This window comes from Labrus mixtus, chromosome 6 (genome assembly GCF_963584025.1).
Source record: "Labrus mixtus chromosome 6, fLabMix1.1, whole genome shotgun sequence".
Classification (NCBI taxonomy): Eukaryota; Metazoa; Chordata; class Actinopteri; order Labriformes; family Labridae; genus Labrus; species Labrus mixtus.
The window spans coordinates 22,565,132-22,589,242 of record NC_083617.1 but is presented as its reverse complement, the minus strand read 5'-3'; the positions used below and the strand labels follow the sequence as shown (position 1 = coordinate 22,589,242).

At 38.5% G+C, this 24,111-nt stretch overlaps 1 protein-coding gene across 2 annotated transcripts; it reads left to right on the top strand.

Moving 5' to 3' along the window:
- The first annotated feature begins 16,786 nt into the window (after nt 1-16,786).
- On the top strand, nt 16,787-22,790 carry tlx1 (T cell leukemia homeobox 1). 2 transcript variants are annotated; one of them, XM_061040527.1, is made up of 3 exons: nt 16,787-17,598; nt 20,062-20,299; nt 21,814-22,790. In XM_061040527.1, exons 1-3 carry the CDS (start codon nt 17,160-17,162, stop codon nt 22,022-22,024), a joined length of 888 nt encoding a protein of 295 aa, XP_060896510.1. In that variant the 5' UTR covers nt 16,787-17,159; the 3' UTR covers nt 22,025-22,790. The 2 variants fall into 2 exon arrangements, with proteins under 2 accessions (XP_060896510.1, XP_060896511.1); XM_061040528.1 differs by having other exon boundaries at nt 16,789-17,598; nt 20,098-20,299.
- The last annotated feature ends 1,321 nt before the right edge of the window (nt 22,791-24,111 follow it).

The following is a 24,111-nucleotide window of genomic DNA, read 5'->3' as shown; positions in this document are numbered from 1 at the left end:
TAACAAAAAAACAAACAGTTGAGGTTGGGTCTGTGATCTGCAACTTAGGGGGAGTAGGAAAAGGGTGATGGTGAAGGAAAATTAAGTATTTTCTGCATTGCCACTAGACACTGTTCATCAAATAGTTTATATGATTCCAGAAGATACTTTGTTGTAAAAGTAGTCATGGTAACAAAATACCCCACAGTTCTATTACTAAAGCTAGCTTTAAATGGCCTGAAACATGTTAAATTTATGGTAAGAGAGGGTAATAAACAATAAGTGCATTAAAAAGTCTGATTAGATATAATCATTTAGTTTGGGTTAGGAACTTAGCATCAAGATTATAAAACAAAACGTGATCATACATTAATTTGGATTTTAACGTCACATTAAAAACAATGAAGTCTTATCATGGATAACCTGCATAGTACTTCAAGAATTTAGAATTGACACTTATTCAATAAAGATAGCATCATTTAAGAAGTGGACAACACTGACTGCCCCAGATATGATTGTCAAAAGAAAGATAGTATCTGCTGTATTCAGAGCTATAACCTGAATGATATGTGAAGACTAGACTGCACCATATACTTTAAATAAAAGTCGACGAAGCCTGAGTGACGACACCCATTGGTTACTGAGGGACGCTTTGGAAGCAAGTTGGTAGTGGTTGCTATGCTGGAAATGCTATCTCAAATTGACTTTCAGTCAACCTAACAACAGGCAAAAAGCTTGAGCTGAGGCGGGTTTTAAGCCTATTGACAAACAGTTGCAACGCACACTGTCACTCAGTCAGGAGCGCCATACCCTTTTTTATGAATAACTTCATAAAATCAAATGGAAGAGTTATAAATGAATCACCTAAATCCGTGCAGTGTGTGTCGATAAAGATAATGAACTACAGTAATAAGACCAAAATGTTTTTTTACCGGCTGTTACACATGTTCATTTATGCTGTCAAAATGGACATTTTACTATGGGGTGTGTATGGGACTCCCAGTTCTTTTGGAGCTCAAGCAGACACTCAATGAACTGCAGTGCTTTGAACTTCCACATTGGCTTAATTTTTCAAGACTGGAGGTTGCCGCTTGGGCCGCACGCACACACAACTCATCTCACATCCCCATCAGGCTTCCACCTGCTTCATCAGCTGCGTATGTGTGTGTGTGTGTGTGTGTGTGTGTGTGTGTGTTTGGTTTAGGTGGGTGGCTCTTAGTAGCCACAGCCAGCTTTGAGAGGGTAATCCATCTCCATCACTTAAATGATTATCCCCATTAATCTGCTGTAAAGTAATAAAGTAAACACCATGCCCTCCTCCCCCTCACACCCCACTCCTCCTCTGCTCTATAGATGCAGGTTCATTAAGTCTTTAGTACATTAATACGTCTTCATGTCCCCCTACCGTTGCTATCACCTGGTGCTCAGGGCCCCCTGAGGCCCCAGTGTCTTTCTCTGCAAGAGAACGGGAGAGGAGAAAAAAGCTGCTGCTGGTGTGTGTGTAAGAGAGAGAGAGAGAGACAGCGTGTTTGTGCCTGTGTCGACGAGTCTCCAATGTGTCTGAGTGTGTGTTGACATAAGGGAGAAAGAATCAAGTGTGTGAGCGTGTGTGTCTTTGTCAGAGTGTCACTGAGTCGAGGTGATGAGCTCAGTGGATTTAATTTTGCGGTGCGGGACTCAGATGGCCTCAGCAGTCGCCACGGTAATTTGCCTGATCAGGTTAGAGAATCATTGCTGTTGGTGATCAATCATCCGGGTTGTCACGGTGACTGGGGGCACATTCTGCAAGGAGTCGCTTGTAATTGGTGTTAGATTGATGTGGCCATGTTTCTCCAGCATGTCGAACAAAAGTTTGGTCAATTAAAGGTTGTTAAAATTACAACCCCTCCTGCACGCCCACATGCACACACACAGACACACACAGGTTTGAGATCCTTGTGCTGTGTCTGGATGGGAGGATGACAGGACGGGTGCAGGCTGAAGTGGAGACAGGGAGCAAGAGGAGGATCTGTGTGTGTGTGTGTGTGTGTCTGTGTGTGTGTGTGTGTTTGTGTGTGTGTGTGTGTGTGTGTGTGTGTACGCGTGTGTGTGTGTGCGTGTGTGTGTGTGTGTGTGAGAGAGAGAGTGATGGGACAGTAAGACACCACGAGGTCTGGTCTTTTTAAAAGTCTGACACTGTTTATGTTGTTCAGTGTTGCCCTCCTGCCTCTACTTATTACTGACTCAAACATATCGTAAGTCTATCACAGACACACAATCACACTCAGACACATAACCATGCACATGCTCACATAGAAAAACAGTGGGAGGTTTGTGCCTCACATTAATCATAAAAGTTATGTATGGTGTAAAAATGTTACTAGTCATTAGCTGACCCCCAAGTTGTCTTACACATAAATCATGAAAATAATGTCACATGCTGTTTAATTATATATTAGCTGCTTTAAGTTCCAGCTCAAAATTGATAATAATAATGATTGCAGTAATAAACTTTAGAGTGCATTTCAAGTCAAATTAACAACTTTTAATCTTTACTACTGAATCAAATGAATGGCACTTTGTTAGAATCAAATAATGGGCTATTTGGCTCCATGTTTTTAAGAATATGGTAAAACCTAATATGAACATTGTCTTTACTTTATTCAACTTGGTGATACAATCATGACCACTGAAGGTAGCAGCGATGTCAGCTTGCAGCCTGATTGCTATAATACACCGATTGCTTTGAAGAGATGAGAAACATGTGTTTTTAAAAGTTAAAATCCTTTAAAATTAAAAAGATATTTTAGGGCCATTACTGTTTCTATTAGATAAGACAGCTGAAGAGAGACCGAACATGCTGGGAGGAGAGAGCAGGGGATGACATGCAGCAAAGGGTCGAAGTCTTACTCGAACCTGCGGCCGCTGCAATGAGGACTACAGCCTCAGAAAGGTCAAACTACATTTTAAAATCACCTATCAAAAAAATAACAATGAAAGAAGAAAAATTATTGGGAATGGAGAGTGGTAAATAATAATACAGAATACAGTAATATCCAAATTTATTTGAACTTTTGTACTAAAAGAGCATTTTCTCTACTATGACAAGAGTTCAGAAAAGAAACATTTCAGACATCCTTGAGACCACCACTGAACCCTGGAGAGTTGAAAACTGTATACGGGGGCACATAGTTTGGAAAAGCACTTCTTCCAAACCAACTCAGTTAAGAAAGTCCAATTTACTGGTGTAGAGAAAATCTTATATTGTAAAAGTTTTATGAGCTAGAGACCTAATATTGAGGGGGCACAGCTAACAGGAGAAGCATTTATCTTAAGTAATTATTCTTAATGGGTAACTGTAAAGAACATACGATGCACTCTTCTTGAAAACTTTGAAGGCCCAAACAACAACTACTTGATCCAGTGATCCACAGACTCAGGAGTGGTATTCCTGGTAGTCCCATTTTTATAGACATGGGGCAAGATATAATCCTGTTGTGAAACCATAAGAGAGGAAAGCAAAAATTAAAGCAAAGACAAGACATTTGTTATAATTATAAATAGGGGAGGATGCAAGTTCAGAGAAAATGACCCACCCAACAGGCGATGTAACTATAAGTGGCTTCATCTGCATTTACAATTTATTAGGACCTTAAAGACCAGCATATCTGGTGTGGATTCATAAGATAGAATCCTGCCAAAGTCTAATTAGGAAGTAGGCTGCTCTAATTATATCACAGAACATATGGGTTGGACATGATGGTAAAGCTGATTCCGGTCCGGAATGGTCTGTATTTGTTTTGCCCACAGAAGGTAGTCAGATTGAAGGCACATCTCATGGCCTTGGTTTTGGACGGCCCTCGGTTTGCCAGATATGAGACCAGTTATCCCGGCAAACCAACAGATGTTGCAGCAAAGGAAGCGGGCAAGCAAACTGGTTCAGATATAACTGTTTCTAACCGACCTAAAAAGCCTCAGCCTTTTTTTTAAGATTTATTTTTGGGCTTTTTTGTGCCTTTAATGGAGAGATAGGGCAGAGGATGGGGTTGGAAATCAGGGAGAGAGAGAATGGGGAATGACATGTGGGAATGGAGCCACGAGCTGGATTTGAACCTGGGCTGCCTGCTTGGAGGACTTCAGCCTCCATACACGGTATACGTGCACTAACCACTGCGCCACCAGCACCCCACTCAGTCTTTTTCTAATAAGCTCCACGACCAGAAACGTGGTAAAACTAGGATAAATATGGAGATATTCAACCAGCAGGCGCATCAACTCTAGGGAGTAGGGGGCTGGGGTGAGACAGCTCTCTCCAATGTTTTGACTTTGGACTGCAGTACCAATTTCAAACGCTTCTTGTTAGAGTTGTTTAAGTTCTTCAAAACTCAACTTTTCTTTCTAACAAAATAAGAGATCTTTTAAACTGATCTTTCTATCCCCTTAGACCCTTGGAACTCCTCTTAATGAGCCCAGAAAGTATCTGGTTCTATGTGAATTTCTGTTACAAAGACAAAAAAGCATGCATTGTCCATGTTTTTGGAGTGTACTTTCCAGGTTGAGGTTAAGGGTTAGGAGCAATCTCCTGGGTAAGTGTGTTTCTCCAACTTCCTGTAACTGGTCGGAAGCTCTTGCCTGCATGCCTCTCAGGCCTGTCACACTGGGAGATATTTATGAGCTGGAAAGCCCAAAGTTCACATACACACAGCTAGCTAACTAATGCTCGTCCATAAATATAAAGTATGCAAAAATGTGATGTGGTTCCTTTGGCCCAGCAGCAGCATCCACCTGGACTAAATCAATCAGTGTAAGAGGGATACAATGAATCCATGTAATTAAATATAACTTTGCCAAACTATCACATTTCCCCCTACTATAAAAATTTTAAAAACTCAGCCTAGCTACATATTAGTGTGCTGTGTCCAAATCATTACAGGCATGAGTTGTGTTATTAGAAGCCTGATCTTCATGTTCACCTTGGAGAAGTTTGAGGGTGGCATGAGAGTAGCAGTAAAGACTCTTGATGTGATATAAAATAGCATCTTAACCTGAGTTTGAGTTGTAGTTTTCAAAGTTTGACCTGAAAACACAAAAAAAAAAAAAAAAAAAAGTGTTTAGCTAAATCTGAAATTTCAAGAACTTTGGGGAATGTTATGTGCTGGCCTGGAACTATTTCTTGAATAACAGCAGTGTATTAATCCACCTAATTCCTTTGATGATGAAGACATTCATCCACAGAGGGAGCAGCTCAGTAACTCTAACTGGCTGCTGGATGGCAGTGTTGTGTCTAACACCCGTCTGTTTACTGGTTTGTTGCTCCTCTCATGTCCTCAGTGGCCTCTGATCCGGGCTGACCTCAGGCTTACTTGTTGTAGTTCAGGACAGTCCATTAAGCCAATTAGGGCTGACCTTTGACCTCAGGGGAATGAGAGAGTGGGACAGAGGGAAGATGTAGTCATACATGCCGCACACTAAAACACACACACACTTTCAACTCTCACCTTCTTATCTGTTAGTTAGTTTCTTCTCTCTGTCTCTGCTTTGCTACACTCACCACTTCAGTTTTTGAGAGGCTTCATTTTGCTGTCTGAATCACTGAGACACACACACACACACACACACACACACAAATACATAAATGTACGCAAAACACACATTTGTGTGAGTTTCTATGCATGACTTACTGTTTGCAAAAAGTTGATCTGGGTTTATTGTCACATGTTGCTTATTCTGCGGTATAGCTCACTGATGCCACATCCGTGAATAAACCGTTTAACTGAAAACCATAGAAACCACAACCTTCCTCTCAAAAGACAATGGAAGAGCAACAGGGCCTGCTGCCCTTGAGTTTGTCAGTTTGATTGCATCTTAATGAAGTGACAGAGTAGCTCTTGGCTAGACTCCGACAGATCTGTTAAAACTGTTAAGGGAGGAGAGGAGGGGCCGATCATTACAGGATACACAGCAATTAAGGTAAAAGGCAGGAAAACAAAGGTAAAAACCAAAAGATAATTCAGCAGTCACACAAAGATGAGAGTAGAAGATAAAAGGGATGAAGGGAAAGAGAAGGAGCAGCGTCAGTTACTGCAGCTCAGTTCTCCTCCCTGGGTGAAGCTGGAGGACGCCACACCTCCATCTGATCTGAGCACGTCATTAAAGCAGCAACACACACCCCTGGGGCTAACCAGGCACCAGCCAGTCTGTTATTCCAAGTGTGTGAGTGTGTAAGCTTTTTTTGCCTGTGTGTGCATTGTTTTTGTCATTTTAACTTCATTTTAGCTTCAGTTTTACTGATTTTCTGTTCGGTTGTAATTTTTCATTGTTTAACCTTTAAATGGCTGACTAGTCCTGCAAGACTACAAAATATTTGTTTTACTCGTATGTCAAAATATAAGCAGTAATACAATTTATCTCTGTCTACTATCTATGGGTGGAATTAACTGGTAAAGTTTGAGACTCTCACTACTGAGTAATAAATTATTATTAATTATTTTGATAGGACTTTTGGCCCATAATCAATCACAGTCAGTTTGGTGTAAGTCAGTGGGACTTGAAGCAGCTGAAGATGTGAGACAAAGGAGACAAGTTTTAAGGAGTCAGAAGGAGAATGACACAAGTTTGAATCCAGCAGGATGATCCCATCTGTCCGGAGGGAGGCAACGTCCCCCAGCTGCCCGTACAGAATGGGTGGATGAGAACTGGAACCCAAAATAATCACCACTCATCCAATCCAATCCAGCACAGACGGCAGGAAGCATGCACTCGACCCACAGAGCCGCGGAACAGGACGGAGACACCCACAATGCATTGGAAGGATGGTGGGGCCTCAGGGTGCTGACAGGGGCTACCGTTCCACCGGACACAGTCCACCTGTTGTGTGTGGGTGTGGGTGTGTGAGTGTGTGTGTGGGGGGTATGCTGAACGGTATTCAGATATAAATCCAAGTTTTCTTGATTGACTACTGCGCCTTTAAGCACCATCAATTCATAAACCCTGAGTGAAACAAGTTAGCTTTCTTTTGAAAAATTGGAAATAAAGTATAGGAGCTGCAAAAAGTGTTTCACCATTATCTTGATGTAAAAGCTGAAGTGTTTACATTCATATAGGCTACCAAGTTATTCTTATATATTCTTTAAAATTTTAATTATAATTTCCATACCCTTAAATCTTGAAGAATATATTCCCAAAGATAATCTCGTCCAAATTGAATCTTTTTGTATATTTGGCTATTATCATAATATATCAATAAGAATAACCTCACAGTTCTGCTTCAAGTTTCTGCTGTACTCTGATAATCCAGTGCAGCACTACAGGACCTGTATTAGTCAACAGAATTGTATACAGGTTAATAGAATCAAAAAACAAATTAAAAAAAGAAAGCTGACTTGCGATGGGATTAAGAAGATTTATCTAATTCCCATTTTGTTTTTAATTTGAGCCATGCTCTTTCTGTGAAAGCCTTTGTATACCTACACAGGTGTTTTAATCATTTTGGCTGTTTAAACCAGGAAAGGATTGTTAATAGGTGGAGCTATGATGAGAATTTATCATGTTATGAATTCTAAACACCAACAAGTATAATAAAGGACATGAAGTTCTCTTTCCAAAAAGGTTTCTTCTTAATTAACAGTTTAGCTGTCAGTCAAACAAACTTGGACGTACCCACCTATTGAGCAAAGTCTAATCATGGTCTCAATCACTAACACCTGTGAGAATGTACAAAGGCTTTAACAGAGAGGTGGCAGGGTTTATGAGCAATATTATAGCCATTCAGCAGGATGAGCTCTTAATCTTTTGGCTTCACTCTTAGGTGACTGTTTGCTTTGCTCAGTCCATCTTCATATACAGTCTATGGTTGGGAATAATACATGAAACTGTTAAAACTCCAGACAGAGAGATAGATAGACAGATAAAAAAAAAACACCAGACAATGACTCACTGTACTGGATTTTAAAGCAGTTTTGTTAGTTATACAGTAAGTTAGTTATGTTCAATGTCTTTTTTTACACCAGGAGATATGCATTATAATGCACAATATTAGCAATTTAAAACAATTAATTACATGTAATACCATGTACAATACTCACTGTTATCCTTTAAATTCACTGTCATAATAAATATTACACTCACTATGTACAATTGTGTTTAATCTAATGTGCTATTTCAATTGTCTAGTACAATTTATCATTTCAAATCGTACTGTTAATGTAAAGAGCAATAGCACACTTTTAAGCGCTGTGTCTGCATTTAGTCCTAGTCCAAATTATATTTTATATTTCACTCATATTTGATTTGAATTTTGGGACTGTGATTTTGAAACAGTTTTGTTTGACACAAGAAATCCCTTCAGGAGAAACAAAGTCAGAGAAGTTCTTCAGCTCAAACACAACATTAGTCTGCTGTCAGTGTTCCACCAAGAATCATGATGTACATTAGGGAGGAGATTAGCCATATACTTAGCAGAACATTTTAGTTCCATGATTTCACACACAAAGAAATTCCTATACTAGCTAAAATGGCTTTCTGTTGTGTAACTTGTCCTGCATCCTCATGGTGGGATTTGCTCACAGTGACATTAGACTGATGTTTTCTTTGTATGTCTTGTGTAATAGATTGTGTTTGGTCTGAAAAAGGACTTTTCACATTGGATTCTATGATGGACTGTAGTTTTGCAGCTCTGTTGTTGTGTCTATCTGACCACAGCTCTTGTGACACATGTTGCCCTAATTTGTTGCCACAACTTTGCAGGGTTGATAGATTGAAAGCTGATAACAATGACGAATGTTTGCCCGTTTTACATGTTTTGGAGCCTTTATAATGCATTTACAAACTTTAAAAGTCTACTGTTTTTGATTTTTAGGGGGTTCTATGGTATTGTGTTAAATTGTGAAAAGTTTAATGTATTTATTTAGAAACATTATCATCCCATTGGATTTTTTTTTTAAATCATTTTTTATATATATAATTTGTAGCTGATCATGCATATGTTACAAGAAAGTTGTAACTTTTATGAAGCTGTTAATCATTGTGTATACATTTTGTTATACATCCGTAATGTCCTACAGGACTTACTCTCAAGCCCACACATTTAGGCTGTATAAATAAACTTTATTCAGCTGTTAAAGGGACGACTTCAAAAAATATTTTCAGGGTTATTTTATTTTATCTGGAAACATGGAAAACAGTGAACTGAGTGAAATTAATTGGGAGATTAAAATGGCATTTAGATAAAGTGGGAGTAAAGAATTTATGACATGGATCCATGTTGACCTGGAAACAGTGTGGTGGGGTCATTCCAAATAAAGGCCTGGTTATGTTTTAAAAAATGAAATGAATGATAGTTTACTTTTTAAGGGGACTCACATGGCAGCATCAAGACTTCGCATTAAGATCTCAAGAAACTTTTTCCGAAACAAATGGTGGAGTGTCCATTCAGCTTTCAGTCAGTTTGAGTGATTGGTCCAAACATGGATCTTCCCCTGTACAAATTCACACAGCAACCCACGTCTGAGATCATACAGAGAAGACGTTTCTTCATCAATAGCTAGAAGTTTTATCTTCCGCTCTGAGAGCACAGGCCAAGAATCAAACATTCTCAGTTTCATCTCCATTCTTTCACAAAGAGCCAACAAGTCCTCCCATCAGCCACTCTGTCCTTTCTACTGGAAGAGGTCAACAACACTGAACCTGGCTGACAGGAGGCCTTATATGGGAAAAGTAGGGATGATGTGGGTCAGTGGGTTTATTAAGGCAACATAGAGAAAGTGCATATAAAGAAAATCAAGAAAGCAATGTTTAAGGACAAGAGTCTTCAGGGAAGAAGGAACAAAGTTTTAAAGGATAAAAATTGTTACAACTTCCTGTTATCTTCAGGTGTCCTGTTGGCCTATATGTAAAGGAAACCAGAGTTTCTTCTCTGTTTCTGTTTTTGTCAAGGTTTTCTTAAGCCTTTTAGTTTATGGAAAATCTGCTGTGGCTTACTTGCTTCTTTTAAGTTGTATTACAATTATCCGTGTTCATTTGAGAAATGTTGTAAGTTACTAATTAGGGAATAATTTTGCCTCAAGTCCTTTTTAGTCATACTTTTTTTGCTAATATAATATTTGAACAAATGTTTTGTTCAATATGGTAAAAAAAAAGTGTTCCTTTTTTCCATTAGGTGGTAAAATCAGATACCGTTATGTTCTAGTGTCTTAAAAACTGAACATTTTGAGTACATTTTAATTGTGTTACAATAACATTAGTTCACAAAATAACACAATTTCTGAATAAATGAAATAACAATACTGATTTATGTTTTTAAAGTTAATGATATTTGAAAGTCTGTTTATGGTGTGGCTATCAATCAGGCAACATGTACAATGAACATTTATTAAAAAAAACTTCCACACATGTGAAGAACATAATATTTAATTCAAGCAAATGTTAGATTATGCCTAATGTTTACTTATTTAATAATTACACGTTCAACCAACCCATTTACAACAGCAAACTCTTCTCCAAGGGAAATTTCCTTCCGAATTTCTCCAAGGTTTACTACCTTAAGGTGAGGTTTGTCTGTTTTCTCTTGGACTCACTCTTTCCCTTTCACTCTCTCTCTACATTTGCTGACTGCTCTTCATCAATCACCTGAAAATGGGATTTTCTGGAAGTCCTTGACATTCAGATGATAAGTGTGCTGATAGGGAGCTGTCAATCACACAGCAGGAAGGAAAACAGAAGCCCTCTGACTTAGAAAGGACTTTCACAGTACAAACCACAGAAGCCGAACCAAGAAGCTACTTCTTTCATAAAATAAAAAAAATAAAAGTTTAAACTGGGGATCAGACTGAAAAATAGCCCTGCACTAAAGTAAAGTATGGGGAATCAGAATGACAGAATATAAAGGCTTACCTTAATGTTGGGGGGAATCTAATTTCTAATCTAATTGAAAAGTGAGTGAACACCTAAAGACACATTAACCAGTCGTGCTGTTACTGCCAAGAAAAATAACTTATCCTGGCTCTGCGTTATAAGGTTATATTAACAGATGTCCTTACAGTAAGGGGTCCAAGCAGTGATGCTCCCTTATTTTGTACAGCTGAAGATAGCACCCAAACTCCCTGACTTTAACAGATGGGTTGCATTTTAATCCCACTACTCTGGAAAATTTGACGACACTCATTAACCACAAAGTGACGCTGAAATGATCAATTTAACCTATACAGAAAAAAGTTTGCCCTAGAGTCAAATTTCTTTTACATTTAACTGCTCAAGTCTTTTGCACAGTGTCTTCTGCCTCAACATTGTCCAATTTTGCCATTTTTCTTCAGTTTTCTCAAAATCCTATTTATGACATCTATTCATTGTTGAGTTCTTTCTGTAGGTCAGTCTGTTTCAACAAAAAAAGCCAAAAGTTGTTTTTTATCAAAGTACCTTTAAAAGGCTTTACATATAGTTCATTTTCAATGAAAGTCAAATGCAACATCTGCTTTGAAAATAATCATTTTCGTTATTGGCTATTTTAGTTTCACTTGAAATAGGAAACATATTTTGTTTGTATGACTGGAATTTATTAAGAGTATAAGAATTTTATCATTTCATCTGTTTATTTTTGATAAATTGTTGAAATTGCGCATAACCTTGGATTTGATCTGACGAGAGTTGAAATGCATAATTCATTTCATCTCGATCTGAAAAGATTTTGTATAATGCGAAACACTTCAGGGTGGTTTATATTACTCTGAATTGGACTGCAATGGACTGGCTTCACTGATGAGAATGAGAAGCCTGCATGTTTCATGCTGGACTAATGTTAGCCTGAATATGGCCTTTGAAAACACTGTCACCTGCCAGAGGGCTTTGTAAGTTTATGATAGTAGGCTACAGCATAATACTCACGGCCAAAGCTCATTAGTACCCAGCTTTTCCTACCAGTCCATACATACGACTACATAAGGGGTCAAACTCTTTCCTTGAGTATTCTTTGTGAGTATAATGAGTTGCAATAGGTTGCCATCGTTTTTTCTGTTCAACCTTGGTTCCTGCCACCCAGGTCTTGTTCTGCTAAACCCCAAACAAGACATCTGAAGTTCATCTCTTGCTTGAGTAAGAATGTATGCTTCAGGTTAAAGAGGATATTTCTTGTTCAGTCGAGGATTGTTCAATTTGTGGTGACCAGGAAGTTGAAGGAACCCCTGAAGAGCATCTATTCCCTCATGTCTAGAACATTTCAAAGTGCTTCAGACAAAATATGGAGTCTTCGGCTTCTCACATTTCTCCCTAATGTGACACCGACGCAGGGGGAGGTTTGACAAATGCTCACTGATGGCGTCCAACATGATCAAAACAGCCTGTTTCCCTGACAATATTTGTGTCTATACTTAAGTCTACAACCAGGTATATGTGCATGTGTTTCCTCTTGAGAGGAAGGAGAGATGCTATGGGGATCATGGAGTAAGTAACTAAAACAACAGGATGATCACTCACTTATCTCTGTACCTCAGAAGCTCATACTATTATTTCAGAGCTGACAGAGAGAGTCAGAATTAACTTCTGTCAGTCTCAAAGTCCAGCAGCATCCAACTCCCTGCACAGACACACATCAGACAGGATCAAGCTGCATTCAGGGCAGTGGAAAAGACTGAACAAAGCTTTAGCTGACACTGATTAAGAGCGGACATGTTGCTATGACAACACCTAAAGTCAACTTGTCAAATTCTCCCTTATATAAAAACATTTTTTATCATAGTACTTCTTGAGTTGTTATAATGGGTATTTTGTAAGTAAAACACACTTTTAAGTTGTTCCTCATAAAAACATGTTTTTCTTTTATTATAAGACTCACAGTAATATAACCAACAGAAGGTGAGTGAAAACTGCAAGCATGTTCTTATCACCAAATATCACCAATCTTTATTTGTAAAGCACCAATTTAAAACAAATGTTATCTCAAAACACTACAATGTCTTGACCGTTCTTTTTGTTACATTACTATTTACAGAGCCCCAACATAAACTTGAGGCAACATTCAGAAAGTAGAAGAGTACACATGTTGAGCAGCCATCTGTGTTGGGCTAGGAGAAAGAATGAGATAAAAAGAACAACAACAGCAACAACAACAATAAGGGGGGAGAAAAGTAGTATGGCTTAATGTATTTTTGTCTGGCTACTCTATTTGATTAAGTTTATTAAATACTCTTTGTTTGGTGGGGGGGGGGGGTGCTTTGTGGTTTACACTGTCTAGTGTGTCATCTTGTCCAGAGGGTTTCATGATACTTCTGAGAGGAATAGATTTGAATGCAGACATCACTGAGAAGTGTTGTTGTTGTTTTTTTATCTCAAGTAGTCCAGAAGTAAAACATTTTTGTTTGTCTTTTATTTATTTAGATATTAGCTCACTTTTGATTTCAGTTCATATGTTCACATGAATTAATATCTGTTGGTTACAATGTCAAATTTATAGTGCTAATGATTTCATTTAAAATTTTCTAAGATCTTTTAAAATAAACAATGTATTAAATGAATTTCCTGCATTGACATAATATTCAGAGATACAGACCAGTTGTTTTAATTGTGCCCATCTACCAACAACAGACATACAGTAACAGGTATATTGCACATGTTCATTTGCCTACAACCAAGCAGACCAAAATCGTGGCATTGAAATATCAGAAAAAGGTTTTATAAGTCAGTTTAATACCTCGATTGATTAATAAAGGTTTTAGAAGACGCTGACATACCATTCACTTTAAGAAACCACCCCTTTAATTATGCATAACTGTATGCCTTAATACATTTTAAACTGTTGAGTTGGGTTATTTCTATATGGGGTTCTTTGGGGATTGACTCAGTTCTAAAGCCTGCCTCAAAATGCTCTTTGAGGAAATGCAAGTTGTGGAAATTTTACTTTGGCTTCAGCTTCAGAGGTGGTTGTTCATATCAAAGTCTTTGGTTCCCCAAACTGGGTATGTGGTAAGTTTATGCAACACAAACACTTAGATTAAGGTAAGAGGAATATTGTTTGGTTAAACCTACTGTGACTATCTTTAACTAGACAGGAAATTAACTAAAATATACACTGATGCTTATATATGAAGTAAGACATCAAATAAGACTATCAGTAAGAAATTTATTTTTTCTATATATTTATTTCAATGCCTGTCACAGCTGCCACTGGGTCTGTTTCACAGCACATAGTCAGGAACTGCTTTTGTTTATATTTTGAACAAAAAGATTCACAGAAAGTGATACATCTGACAATTAAAAGACAGCAGGGTGATTTTTCTTCAGACAACACTGCTAACACATGTAAAGGACAGGATCAGCAAAGAAAAAGTTGACTGCTTTGTCAAGTCAAGACAACAAACTTATTAAAATATTTGTGAAAGAAGGATTTATTACAGAACTGAACTTGAATAACATTGTTTTAATTTACTAAAGATACAAACTTGATGAGTAAAATAGAAAATAGCTGTAGTCAGCCTATAGGGATTTTGAGAAGCAGTAGGTTCCTTTTGTGTTTTTTCTGCAGACCCATAAAGCCATCATGCTGGAGCAGCAGCTACAGCAGTGGGATTGTCAGTGAAAATCATGCTTCTTAAAAAGGCGAGAAATCGATGTCTCCATTTGAAGTGAGGAGATAATTTTTCTCCCAAAGCCCATAAGGACATTCGAGCTGCTGAAATGAAAATGGTCGCTCGATAATTGAGTTTGAAAAGACGTCAGTGTCAGTGTCATTGTCAGACGTGTTAGGCCTGTCTTCATCAATCTCTGACCACAGCTCGTGTTGATACTACGTTCATTTAACAGTGATTGTCGGTTTCCTGACGCAGAAACATTCACACTGGCATTTTAAACAGTATTTTGTTAAAAGTCACAATACTGACTTGCTTTCTTTTACAAGTTAAATAAACACACAAATAATTTTAAACAGCGTTAAGCCCTGTGTTAAGTTAGCCTATTTTCATGTGGAGTATTTCGTTCTTTTCCATTCATTTAAGTAAAATCGTTTACTAAATGTGTTATATGCTGTTATTATCATTCATAAAGAATCACATGATGATATTTGTTATGTTCCATATTAACAGGATGGATTCGCCTACCTGGTGATCATGAGCTACCTGCCTTTGAGGCTACGGCCTCAGATTAAGTCTGATTGCGGCACGGCCTCGCTCCAGTATTGCAATTCATCTCAGTTATTTGGCCGCCTCTCTCTGTGTTCCTTTAATGCTCATTATTGGTCCCCATTTAAATGTATTGGTGCACCTAAACGAGCGGATAGGCTACCACATTCATTAAAATTTGACGTCGGTCAACTGACCAATGAGAGCCGCTCAATGCATGTAAAATATTAATGCTTTAATGACCCGAGTGAAGTAATTGAGTCCCAGTGGCTTTTAGAGCAAAGGAAATCAATGAGCGACACGGTTTAGTTTTTCATTTAATTGTTCTGGAGTGTGTGTGTGTGTGTGTGTGTGTGTGTGTGTGTGTGTGTGTGTGTGTGTGTGTGTGTGTGTGTGTGTGTGTGTGTGTGTGTGTGTGTGTGTGTGTGTGTGTGTGTGACTTAGAAACAGCACTGGCAGAATTTCATAGGAAATGCGCTCCTTATTTATGATCTACGATTAAACAAAGTTACATCCATTTGTTGTAATACAAACAAATTTGAACTCGTTGCATAAACCAGGATAATTTCCTGGCTCATTCACATTTTTAATGAATGTATAGCCTAACCCTAATGCTAAAATATTGACTTATCAATTATTTGTATTATTAAAATTTGACTTTCCACTCTGGGGTGTGGGCTACTTGTAGTCTTGAAAAGATGCAATGAAAAAATAATGTAACTAAATATCACAGCATACATAAGTCTAACAGCTCTGTTCTGTTCCCTCAAATGAAAACGCATCAATGTTTGCGGCACTGTCATCCCTCTGAACATGAATTAATAATGGCGCCAGCTTCATAATAATAAATGAGTTGCCTTGATAAAACATCAATCATTTTTCAGTGATTTATATGGTATCATTTAAACCCATTAAGCCATTTTATTAAGGTTGTATTTCCGCAGCATTTGGTCAAAGCAGCAAAGTTGCATAAATTGTCTTATTGATTTCAAATGATAAACTACAACTTTGAGACCGTCATTTTGAACATAGGAAGGTTATTTATTTGCCTAAGCAAGAAGATACGATTTTATTTGTTAGGTGTTTTTGACCAAACTGACGCCTCAGATCTTAATTGAGGGGAAAACTTTGAGACCAGGCAAGTAATCGTTTTTTCTCTTGATCAGAGAGACACAAGACAAAAAAAAATAATAATAATAAAATCGGAAACATGCAATTTGAGTTTAATTATAATAGCCTGGTTGGCTTTCAGTGAGTAGGCATATGTGTGCAACTAGGGGAAATTATCAAACAATACTTATAACCTAGACTAGTCAATGGAAAAATCATGTTTATTAATGCATTTAGGATAAAAAGAAAAACCACGAAAAACATCTGTTAAACGTGCTAAAGCAAAACTTTAAAACCAATGAGATTATTTGGTCATGAGTGAGGGAGAGACAGAGGGACAGAGAGAGAGAGACTGTGAAACAGAGCGAGCGAGAGAGAGAGGGACAGAGAGAGAGAGAGAGAGACAGACAGACAGACAAAGAGAGAGAGACTGTGAAACAGAGCGAGCGAGAGACAGAGGGACAGAGGGAGAGAGAGAGAGAGAGAGAGACCAGACAGAGAGAGAGAGAGAGACAGACAAACAGAGAGAGAGAGAGAGAGAGAGAGAGACAGAGAGAGAGACAGAGAGAGAGAGAGAGAGAGAGAGCATAAGATAAACCTACAGTTGTGTTATTGATCTTGTCCAGCTGTTAATCAGTGTTTTATGAAGTGCGCCATGAAGCCTCCACGGAGCTCACACAGGGTTTTAGCCAATCGAGTTTCCAGCCTTAAAATTGCTTCTTAATCTCGAGCTGTCTATTTGGCAGTTTGATTGATGTCCTCGCGCTGCACAGGGGGGTGGGTTCAGGCCTACAGTCCATCCTCGCTCTCCTGCACGCTCACACAGTCTGACTCACACACGTGCGGTCGCAGCAGAAAACGAGCGGAGCTCAAACGTGAGAAGAAGAGTCCAGGGAGCTCAAAGGTGAGAAACCGGGACGGAAGAGTCCAGGGAGCGGCGCGTGGAGCAAGCTGTGTTCCTCGCGCCGGAGCGCAGGGCTCGCGGAGGCCATGGATCACTTAGGGCTTCTGGGGGCGCACTTGCAGCATCACACGCAAATGGAGCCCATCAGCTTTGGCATCGATCAGATCCTCAGCAACGTTGAGCAGAGCTGCATGCTGGGCGTAAGGATGCACGAGCCGGACTACGGACATGTGGCTTATAACAACAGCGCGAGCAATGGCTTCACGTGCGGTAACACCGGATATAACGGCACCAGCAGCTCGTGTGGGATGGCTGCCCTCGGCGGGGCTTATCACATGAACATAGGTGTGAATGCGAACGGGACAAACGTGAACCCTGCCGGGGTCATCCGTGTGCCCGCACACCGACCTCTGAGCTGCGGAAACTCAACCGGGCCGCCGGGCAGCGCGAGCATCAATAACATGAGCTCGCTCACATTCCCCTGGATGGAGAGCAACCGCCGCTACACCAAAGACAGGTTCACAGGTAGGTCAAATACAATAGCCTATATATATAGGCTTTTTTTCCACAATATTTTTCATTTGCATAGGCCTAGCCTATAGCCTACAGAATATAACACTATAAAGCCTTAACGACGAAAAATAGGCTACATTTTAAAACACACAATTTTTCGTTTCCCTTTGGGCAACAGCCTACAGTTAAAACCATCATATAGGCCTTTTGCTTTAAGAAGACGTCCGCTGTAAAATAGTCTAAAAAGATCCAATGTCATCGTGATCCGCCAACTTATTTTTAGCTTACACTGAAGCCTTTCTCTTAAGAAGTGATTAATGAATCAACGTGTAAGTCTGGCTATTATTCGATAAGTAGCCTAATTAAAAGTAACTTAACAGAGATGACTCATGCATACCTTCAATTAAGACCTTAATTGATAGGTAACTTTTCCCCTTTTTTGTCTCTGTGAATAACTAGCGGATACATACAAATACAATGTGTGGCATGACACAACATTTAGGCCTATTCGTTAACTTAAGTAGCCTAATTAAATACTAGATTTTTGTTAGCAACTTTCAGTGTTTTGGGATTATCAACCTGTAACTGTTATAGCCTATTTTAAGATTGGCTAAATAAATAGTAGAAAACTGACGTCTGCTGTCACTTTGGGATTTATTTGTCATTTGACAACACGTGGATCAATAATCAAATGACATTTGTGGCCCCTTCATGCAGAAAAATAATACAAAAATAGTACGCTAAGTGTATGATAAAAAATATAATACATCCAATAATTGTACAGACCTATAAATCTACTTTTACAGGTAAACATACATTATAGTCCTTCATAGCAGTGTCAGTGCAATATGAATATTTAATAGCAAAGTGAATGATTGTTATTATGGGAAAATAATAAAAACTGTTATATTCATATATGGTTGAGTGTTTAGTTGCCTATAGAGTTAGATAGTATCACTGCTTGTGGAAAGAAGCTGCTTTGTAACCTAAAGCAATATATACTTCTGCATCACAGGACTCTGGTTGAATAGGCTGTTGTTGTGGTTTTCTTTTTTTTTGTTATTGTTGTTCCTTGGGCTCTTGGCAGTCACACACCTCACAGATATGACTATTTTGCTCAGATTGGCATCAATTAAATCCCTGATGATTGTAAGTTCCTGCTGGCTGATTTGTACTGTTTCCAGTCAGGATGATTTCTATAGGTGCTTTGTCAAAATAAAATAAAAAATAGATTTAAAAAAACTTGGTAAGTGCTTTGTTTATGAGCTTTCAAGATGATTTGTGATTTCAGTGACTGCTTCTCCGCCTCCACCTAAGCTCAACTGATGGCATGCTATTGTAATTATTTCCAATATTTGTTAATGGTATTAAAGAATTTCAGATTAAATATAAATTTGTGTAGAATGTAATTTAAATACTAAATGATGAATATTACTGAGTATATTTAAAAAGTCCCTGTACCAAAGTCTCTGTTCAAATTTTTGTGTATAGCTGCAAGGGACTGGAGTACTACCAAAAAAGATATTGTCATCATTATTGATTCCACATACCTGCAGTCAAGCACACTTCTATTTAGTGTCTGCAGTCTTTAAAATGATTTTGTTCCCTTTAGGGTTTTATTCTGCATTATACTGTATAACATGAGGCATCTCCTGAGTGAGTCAGTAATGTGTTGGACAAAGAGAGCTGTGTAATCTCTATCTGTCCTCTGATGCTGTCCCTAAAGTTTTCCTCTTTGTGATTCTTTACCTCCTCTGCGTCTATAGAGCCATCAGTTTGGTTCACAGTAAACTCTTGAAGCAAAATCCCTACATTACATTGATAAAAACGAAAGCCATTCATGTTCTTATTATTACAGTCTGCCGATACAATTTCAAATGTAAACCCATTATTTACTGAAGGTCACACTTGTTATAGAACTGTGGGGAAATTTGCTTTGGTGTATGATTTCATGTACATTTCCCTTTAGCTGAAAAAAAGTTATATGTGAGGCCTCTTTGGTTATTGTATAAAAGGAGAATCTTAAAAAAAGTATGAACCTTCAGATTTATACATAAACATTTAAGTCTAAGTTCTCCAGAACTTCCAAAATGGGTCTTTGTTTGTGATTAGAAACAAAGAAACAAACACCCACTCACACCTCAAAGGTGTTATAGCATAAAAGCCAAATAAATAAAGCGTTAATACATTAAATGATACAGTTTGACACATTTTTTCTGCTGTAATCAATTGTTGTTTCAGCATTAAGATGATTATAAACTGTATTCTGTTTATCCGAACACAATTGAGATATCATACTCACTCTCTTATACTGTGCTGCTGTGCGCTGCTTCGCTTGTTTCCTGTCTGACTGCCTGGCATACCTTGCTCTGACTGTTCCTGACCTAGTTCTGTCCTGACTTTGCTGTCTTTTCCTTTCCTTCCTCTTCCTGTCCTCCTGCCCTGTCCTCTTGTCCTATATCCCAAACTGTCCAGTGTCCCTCTCACCCCTCACTGTGACACGTCGTGTAGGTCATCCATACCAGAACCGGACACCTCCTAAGAAAAAAAAGCCTCGGACTTCATTTACACGGCTGCAAATCTGTGAGCTGGAGAAACGTTTCCACAGACAGAAGTACCTGGCATCTGCTGAGCGCGCTGCCCTGGCCAAAGCCCTGAAGATGACTGACGCTCAGGTCAAAACCTGGTTCCAGAACAGACGCACCAAGTGGAGGTAAAGCAATGTTTGATTTGATCGGAAATCATTTTTCAGTTTTCTCCCCTTTTAATGATATATTGTTTGATGAACAGAGCAGATGGTGATTTTGGTGGTGATTTTTGAGAGCCTCACCAAAAGGGCCCCATAGGCTTTATGTAGGACTAGAAGCCTATTAGGTTCCTAGGGACTGTCAGGGGTCCCCCAATGGGTTTGAGAGGCTGCGGGAGGTTGAAGGAGTTCAGTTGCAGTTTATTTAGGTAGGTATGGAACTACTGTTATGTGTTGTATTACACTTCATTCTCATTGGGTGTGATGATAAAATCACAATTGTTTATATTTACAATTATTATTGAATTTAGTTGATATGAGCCCATTTAAAGCCTCCTTTGACATGAAATTGTTCAATAAGAAATTGAAGTAAAAAGTTATTTTGAGCTATCTGAATTAGCTCATTTTAAACATTTCTGTGACTTAGACACAGAACAGATTTTTTAAAAAATGTTCATTTAAACGTGGTTGAATTTAAAATATTGATTTGATACACAAATTAATTTTCTACTGACAGGATATAACTTCTATAGGTTGAATTTTAATGTGCTTTTAAGAATAAAAGTATGTCCTCTTTAAAGGCAGTAAACATTATGTCTTGAAATGAATGCATTCCAGGTCAATAAAGCTATTGCATAAACTTTTCAGATTCCCTGTAGAATCTTTGTTTCCGATAAATATTTTTTTTAAAAAAGGTATTCACATAGGTTTAACTTAATCAAAACAAATGCTCCAAAATTGTGGCCACCAAATAGAAATGTGCTCATCAAGTCTCAGCTTTGTTTTTGTGCATTTGCACTTGAGGTAGGCCCATTTCTATTTAAATATTCGAATTTTACTAAATAAAACGTAGGGAATTAGCATGTTAAAACAGAATAGCAATTTTGTCAGTATTTTTTCACGGTTTTTTACGAGGCTTTAAGAAAATGGGAAGAGCAACTCATTCGCGATTTTAATGAGCTATCCAGCTTTACAACTGCGTATCTACTACAGATGAGCATTTTGAAAGACTGCTCCTTTCTGGATTCTTCAATTTTGAATACTAGGCATAACCCATAAACTGGGCTACATAGCTTATTGCGTTTTTTGCGTTCACTTTTTTTTTTTAACTGTCTTTTTTTTATCATGGAACAAAGGGGGGAAATGAAGCCCAGAGTAAACTATATTCTGTGCGTCGACCAAACTTAAATAAATTAAAAGTGGACTAAAGAATTAGGCTATTTCGCCAGGAGAATATCCCGGCTTTTTTACCGGATCGGTCCCGGCGTCTGTGGCTCAGAAAGGAGAATGGGTCGTGCTGGTTCGAGATAAATTCTTCTTGGTTATGGCCTGTCAAAGACTGAAAAATGCAAAAATATACGAAGGCCTTAAAAACTGTCTAGGCCTACATATTTGAGGCCTATAATTGTTATGGAGCGCGTGTTTACGCACTGGGTTATTTCAGTCGTTTTCATCTGGTTTTTTTGTCGTCGCTGTTGCAGGCGGCAGACGGCGGAGGAGCGCGAGGCGGAGCGGCAGCAGGCCAACCGGATCCTCATGCAGCTTCAGCAGGAGGCCTTCCAGAAGACCATCAACCAGCCGGTCACCCCGGACCCGCTGTGTCTGCAGAACAGCTCCCTGTATGCCCTACAGAACCTGCAACCCTGGACAGAGAACACCGCCAAGATCAGCAGCGTGTCGGCCTGCGAATAGAGCCAGCGCGCAGCGTGACTCCCAGAGACATGGACATGGACGCGAATCCGCTGGAGAGCTCCGTGAAAAGGAGGTTTGGTGCTGGACAGTTGAATATATAAAGGTCAGCAGGTCGTCTGCCAGCTCTTATTATCACCCATCCTCTGTCAGTTATGATGCTGGGACTGCAGCTATAACAGAAAGCATGATTCTGATGGGGTTCCCTTTAGTTTCCACTGCTCCCATGTAATGGGGGCCCACAGTCTTATCTGGATCCTCCACAGGTCTGGACTGAATCCAAGCTTCAGCCCTGCAGGGAACCAGATCAACATTCTGAAAATATTTTGGATGGGCATTGCAGTGTGCTACATACATACATCTGCAGAAAGCTCCCAAGAGGAGCAGGAGGACAGACTGACATCAGTGAGTTGTTGTATTATACTTGCCTGTAAAGGACTTGATGTTTCATAAACAGCATATTTTCATAGGCTATTTGATGTTGGCAAAAAAAAAGAAACGTGTGTACTGTACATCTCTCTCGACATCAATGTCTGATTGTGTACGTCCTCAAAGTAACTTTTTTATTCATCTAATAATGTCAAATAACAGCACTTGTTTTAGCACCTTTTTATGAACTTATGCAGGCTATAAACTGACACATTAACAAATGGAAATGACTCCATATGATTATTTACAGCAACACACCAAGGTATTTGTCTATTTTACCATCAAAATAAAAATAATACTGAATTGCACTTTGCAGCCATTAAACAATGACCACTTTTTACCTCTTTGTACCTTGTTTGATTTTTTGTGGACTTATTATTTTTTATATCTGGTGTTCATAAACTGTATTTTTACTCTGTGTGAAGACGTCTGTGTGGGATGAGATCCAACGAGCTGACCAATTACTAAGACAAGTCTGTGTTCATATGGATGTTATTATCTTTTCTTTCCTTATCTGCCGGTATAAGAGTGATTGTGGGTTTGGCTGTGGGTTTGTTTGATTCAAAATAGACAGTGAAGAGGGAGCTATTAAAACAGTCATGTTGTTTTTTTGTGTTTTTGGTTGATAACGGAGAATCTAACAAGTGACTACCACTCTGCCTCGAGTGATAAATGAAAGAGCTAGAGTGTGTGTGTGGGTGTGGGTGTGGGTGTGCGTGTGTGTGTGTGTGTGTGTGTGTGTGTGTGCGTGTGTGTGTGTGTGTGATGTTTTGGATGTTAAATTTCCTTTCACACAGTAGATTTTATCATTCAAGTAAATATAAAAATGACTGACTAAGAATTTCTTCCACATTTTTAGTTTAGTTTGAACTTTTTCAGTCCAAACATTTATATCATTATAACATCATATAGCCATATATAAGAGTAAACTTACAGACACAATATTGTCCAGCCCATACTTTTTTGGTGTCAAAATTAGCGTTGTTTTATTTTTACAGATGTTTTACAAAGAATTCAGTCATTGTTGAATCTTTATCAGGTGAAAAAACAGTAAACTGAAACTTAATATAAATATAAAAAAGCAGAGGTTCTGATCCAGTTGATAGACCTGTGTTCCTGGTTTACCATGGCAGCACCTTAAACATTGTCACAGTGCTATTTGAAACATACAGGTTAAAAAATATAGTTTATAGCAGCTTTAGTTTCTGTTTTTAGATTCAGTTTTTTATGCACAATTTTGAGATCACTTCTCTTAAGTAGGTCCCTATGGTCCCTATGCAAGATCTTTTTTTACATGGTTTTGAGAATAAACCTTTTCCTTTTTTTAATTTTGAAATGCACGCACATAACAAACCTGAAGCTTTTAAATATCCCAACAAAGGAATACTATGAAAAATACAAAGTTAAATGGTGTGGTTTTTTATATAGGAACACAGCAGGACAATTTTGGCCCTTGGGCCAAATTGCAGGTTAAAACAGAATTTCCTCAATGAGGAATTCACAAATGACTTCTTCCTCCTCTAATGATACCATAGCCAAACCCCCAATGTAAATATAAACATTAAAAACAAAACAATGCTCACAAAAAGGGTTTTTTCTGGTGCACAGTTTCATTTCTACATTTAATTCTGCGAGAGTGACTCCAAGAAAAACTGGATGGA